Source organism: Pteropus alecto, unplaced genomic scaffold (assembly GCF_000325575.1).
Source record: "Pteropus alecto unplaced genomic scaffold, ASM32557v1 scaffold15, whole genome shotgun sequence".
Lineage (NCBI taxonomy): Eukaryota > Metazoa > Chordata > Mammalia > Chiroptera > Pteropodidae > Pteropus > Pteropus alecto.
This window is the reverse complement of record NW_006436286.1, coordinates 3018473-3023535: the sequence shown is the minus strand read 5'-3', so window position 1 is coordinate 3023535 and position 5063 is coordinate 3018473. Positions and strand designations below refer to the sequence as shown.

Sequence of the window (5063 nt, the reverse complement as noted above, 5' to 3'; positions counted from 1 at the left end):
CGTCCCTTTGAGAAATCACTCAGGAGAAAAGGTCGGCAAAGGATAGCACCATCCCATCAAAAACTTCACTTCGAACATGCTTCAGAGCTGGTTCTAAGGGGTCTTCTCCGAAAGAACAGTAGTTAGTGACAAAACGATGGAGTCAAGAACCACAAGCACAGAAGGCCGAACACCGAGGACTCGGTTAAACGAACTGAGTGCGCTGGCCGTGTGGGCAGTGCGAACAAGAGAGCAAAACGGGGGGTGGGGGGGCCGCGGATTCCGGCCCTGCACAGCCGGCCCCTGGCTCTGCAGCGCGAAGTGCCCTAACCTCTCTAGACTTCCATCACCCTACTGAATCGCAGCCTTTCGATCCGTTTCGGCCCCGTGACATTCTGTTTGACTGACATTTACGGAGAACACCGACATAACGGAATATTAAAGTAACTTTCGCAGTGGGGTGAAACGGAAGGAAGACAGCGAACCCCCTCGTCCCCGCCACTAACATGCCCTGGTGATGACCTCTGGGAGGGCTCTGCACAGCCCCCTCGCCCCGCAAAAAACCACACCAGATAGTCTAAGGTTCTTTGAGGGTCTTTTCCTGCTTCTTCGTAAGCTGGAGGAAGAATGAACTGCGCTCCATATAGTAAATGCTATGACTTGAGTCTTGTTTGGAGTCAAAATTATAGGCCACACACCAACCCACTTTAGAAAAACACTGCCGCCGAGTTCAAACCCTTCACCAGCCAAGGAGAGCTAACAGCTATCACGCCAAGCTCTGCTGCCCAGCAGGTGGGAGCAGCCTGCTACCCCAAGAAGGGGACCCGTCTGTCCCGTGGTCCCCTAGACTGACAGGCAGAGACTGGAGCAGTGGCTACAAAAAAAGTGCTCAACATGTCCAAAAATGAGACGTCTACACTACGCAGCGGTGCCACCCGGGTTCCGCCTGGCGTGGCGTGGACCGACGGGCCTCAGTGACGGAATTATTTCCCATCCCCAGGTCCTGCGGCCGAGCCCTCCCACAGGCCGACGGGAGTGTGGGTGAGCCTTCCCCATGCTGGGGGGCCCAAGCTTCCGTGCGGCACTTATGCCCGAAACCCCAACAATACAGCAGAGCTCACCGGACACTCTTGAGCAAGGCCACACCCCCAGGACATCAGGAGGTGTCATCGGCACGGTGCCTGCCACCCCCACCATCAGGCTGGTATGGGACACTGGCCACAGGTGGCTTATTGGGCCACAACAAAAGCTAATCACTACCTCGCACTGACTTACTGAGCTTCCCTGTTCTGACGTCTGATATTTAAATAAGGTTACATCTGCCACATCTTAAAGATGGTTTGACAGTTTGCCTCTCGTTTTCTCCTTTCGAGCCACTTCCAACGTTTTCTCTCGTTATTTCGCTAAATGAATATGTTAAACTGCAGTTTGTAATCATTCCCTAGTTAAATGGTCAGATGCTGTGGTAATCTCCTTGTTCCCCTAAAAGAAATGAGACCCTCCATTACCTAGAAAAGCAGACACGAGAACGAGTGAAACTAGATTTGAGTTCAGAGACACTAACTCGGTTAAATACCCTGTTCTATCGTGCAAAGAGCTGCAGAACACTGGCCCAGCACTTAGGAAGAACCGATCCTGCTCAAAGCATATGAACATCTGCAAATCGACACAAAGAGGTCATCGTTATCAAGAGCTGGGGAATAGGAGTTACCACTTAATTACCACTGTTCCAATCTTCACCTCAAAACATCTGGAAGCCAGTGTACCATTAACTCGCCATAGGGCAGCAGTCTATCAGAACAGCAGCAAAATCGGATTAATGTTAAGTCACCTAACGCCATGCGAGACACTCACGACGACGATAGGGAGTGACGCCAGCTGGCCTTCTAGGTTGCCCACCTTCCGGAAGTTTGTCCAGAGGCTCCCCAAGTTTAAGAAGCAAATCCACTGGTGCCTAGATTAAAAGGCCAGCTCAGCTCCGAGAGTCTAAATTCATTTAGACTTGTGGATTCTTGCCCCAAACACATTTAGTGGCCAGTGTAGGCGTCGATGGCTTCTCCCTGGGTTCCAGTTCCCTCCTACCCATCCACCCTCTTTCAGAAGTTAGAAGGGCCACCAGTCTTCAAACTGGCTGACGAAATTTCAGCCTACAGAATATTTTCATACTTGAGTTATAATAAACCATTGAAATGAAGATGAATAGTGGACAGCTTAAAAACCTATTGGCTAGGGCATTTGAAGCCCAATATTAGGATACAAAGTCTAAAATTCTGTAACCTAGACCAAAGCCAAATATATATGTATGGTTTTTTGTTTTTTTTTTTCAAGAGTCAGCATCAACTCTCCCTCCCTTTGAGCTCCTCTACAGTACAGAGGGTGGGGTCTATTGCTGGTCTAGTCCCAGCTACACTTCAGTCACTTGCTCGGTTTAACTAAGGCTTTCTATTTGCATCCAAGTGGGAATCCAGTAATACAGTAGCAGCAGACTCCACTCCACTCCGTCCAGGCCAGGCCTGCGCAGGAAGCTCTCTTCGTCAGTTCTGACAATCCACCAACTCATGCCGTTCAAGCACTAGAACCGACAACAGGTGACATGTCCTCGACTGCTGATTCATTCTTCCCAAGCGCTAAAAGGTTTTATTTAGCGTTTCTAATACTGAATTTACTACAAATAGCCCAAGCAACATTTAAGTCTTTCAACTGCCTGGCTCAAAGAACCGATTCACTCCAAGAACACACTAGTCACTATTGTGGGGTTCGAAAGAAGAAACCGGGGTATTCTTTCTGTTTAAGCCCACTATAAGATGGCTAGGGAGGGCCGGATCAAGGAGGAAGTCCTGACTGGACCTTTCAAAGGAACAAACTGGTCAAGGTGAGGCTGAAAAGTAGCTAACTATTGGAGATGAATGGCCACACAAAAGGCAAAAATAGGCTAGCTACATCCCTTGGTGACATGCCAGCCCAAAGATGCAGACACAGTGGATTGGGCCTACAATGGTCATTTATCTAATGTAATCCACTGAGTGAACTTTTAGCACCAACCCACATCTCAGCTGAGTATTATTAGTCATCAGGCAGTCCAGACATGAGTGGGAATTGCAACATAAAACTTGCCTCCCTACAAAAAACAACTTCAAGCTTAGATCCTGACAGTCATCTTTATAAACCAACAGGGGCATATTACCATCACTGGCCCAACCTCGACCCTACGATCCTACAGAGCTGGAAGCAAAGGAGGATTCATATACAAGAACACGTTTGGGGGTACTGAGTATGCAATTTTAAATAGCAGCATGAGTCAAAATCCTGTAAGGATAAGTGTGCTCTCAACTGAACATCCCAATGAATTGTGACCACAAGCTTGAGATTTATCTGCCAGAAATGACCCAGGTGACCAGAGCCGCCTCCTCGCCCACTCTCAGGAAAATGACTTTTTTTCTTTTTATTACAATCGTTCAACAGCACCTACAAAACGCTAAGTTGTAAGACTCTAGGAAAAACAACAGAATGAAAAGGAGCATCACTTTCTATTTCTTGCTCCTTGCTCTTATTTGGCCACCTATTCTGGGACTGGCCTCCACCTCTCTGACCTAGACTCTTCACAGTCCCCTTCGCTCATTAGACTCTGGTTATGACTGCTCCCACCTTTCCCATACCCCCGCCGTCCCCTGGAACTTGCCAAAGTCATTCCAGCGGGTCTGTGCTAGCTACCTAGTCCCAGAACCCAGAAGGCTCCTCCCCTATCTTTGCAGGGCTCACTACTTTTTACTTAAAGCTCAGCTGAAGTGTCACCAAAAAGCCCTCCGTTAAGAAAATTCTTCTAGCACTATGCATATAAACTCAGTTATAGAGGGTCAGGATTTATGCACTTTTTCTAATCAAAGGGTCCCTAAAATTTAGAAACTCTTATTAAAGTTCTTCAGGAAACACAGTTCCAGATTCAACAAAGGATTTCCAAGAAAATATCAACACAGAAATAGGAATCATTACACTTCACAGTGAAATCCCAAGGACAGGCTGAAGGAGCACGCTACCTGGGGATATTTTTTTAAAACAAGAGAACTTCAACAAAGGGACCTTCTTTCCGATCATTCTTCGCTTCTTCAAATACTTTTTTCACATCTGTTCTTGGTTTGTATTCTTTAAAATAAAACTAAACAGATCACATATTCTCATTTATGACCACCTATACCCAAAAAATCAGCTAAATAAGACGGAAATTAGCATGAGCTGACTGTGTCACTGAAGACTTGAGTGCCAGACACAAAGAGAAAAAAAGTGTTATTATTGTCCAATCGTAGAAACGAAAAAGTCATACGGAGTTTTCTGTTCTCTGAAGTGCTTCGCGAAGTGTGGGTGGAGAGAAACACAGAAATCCAGAATTAACCTAACGTCAAATCACTTCAGAAAGTTGACAACATGTAAATTCCTCACGCATAAAGTATTTAGAGCGAGAGACCTTGATTCCTGGGCTATGATGCCATTCAGGAATCCTCGCGAGGGCCTTGGAATTCTGGTATCCACAGGAGCAAACGCTCACCTGAACCGGGAGCCACCAGGCATTGAGAGCTACTTCCAAAGTGACACAGCCTGTAACTGAAGTCATTACAAAGCCTGCAATTAAGATATGGGATGGAGTCTGAACACCAAATTCAAAAGAGGTAACCAAGGTACGGCGGGGAGGGGCACACCTCGATTACCACCTAGCCACAGAGAATTAAAGTGGAAACGAGGGATGGGCAGAGGCGGGGATGAGGGGTGACGGGCAATGGGAAAAAACAATACATTTGTCACCCCGGCCCACTTCCTATACAGGATGCAGGCGAAGCCTCCGGCCCCATTACCTCAGGCACAGATGGTTATCGTTTACAGCAAAGGTGCACGGAAAGGCCTTCAGGTCTGAGCCCCTTAATTCCAGGGCTGTTAATGATTAAAGAGGAGGATGGGGGCGGGGAGGGAAAGGAGGGCGGAGGGAGCCGGGGATGAACCCCACCACCTCCCTCCTGGGCTCGCAGCTCACGGCGCTCACCCGGGGCGCAGGACCGGAGCCTGCACCCCCTCCGGGGCAGCTCCGCCCCTGGCGC

At 48.0% G+C, this 5063-nt stretch overlaps 2 protein-coding genes across 6 annotated transcripts in view; one reads left to right on the top strand and one right to left on the bottom strand.

Moving 5' to 3' along the window:
- DCUN1D3 (defective in cullin neddylation 1 domain containing 3) overlaps nucleotides 1–5063 on the bottom strand; it is a 29957-nt gene that overhangs the window by 23524 nt on the left and 1370 nt on the right. The window lies entirely within an intron of this gene.
- The window catches only part of LYRM1 (LYR motif containing 1), a 20438-nt gene continuing 19419 nt past the window's right edge, over nucleotides 4045–5063 (top strand). The window contains exons 1-2 of one of the 3 annotated variants that reach the window (XM_025047301.1): nucleotides 4046–4640; nucleotides 4795–4876. In XM_025047301.1, coding sequence (XP_024903069.1) covers nucleotides 4612–4640; nucleotides 4795–4876 — 111 coding nt within the window. In that variant the 5' untranslated portion in view covers nucleotides 4046–4611. Of the gene's footprint in view, nucleotides 4650–4794; nucleotides 4877–5063 lie in introns of all 3 variants that reach the window. The other 2 variants (XM_025047307.1, XM_025047306.1) reach the window with 2 other exon arrangements.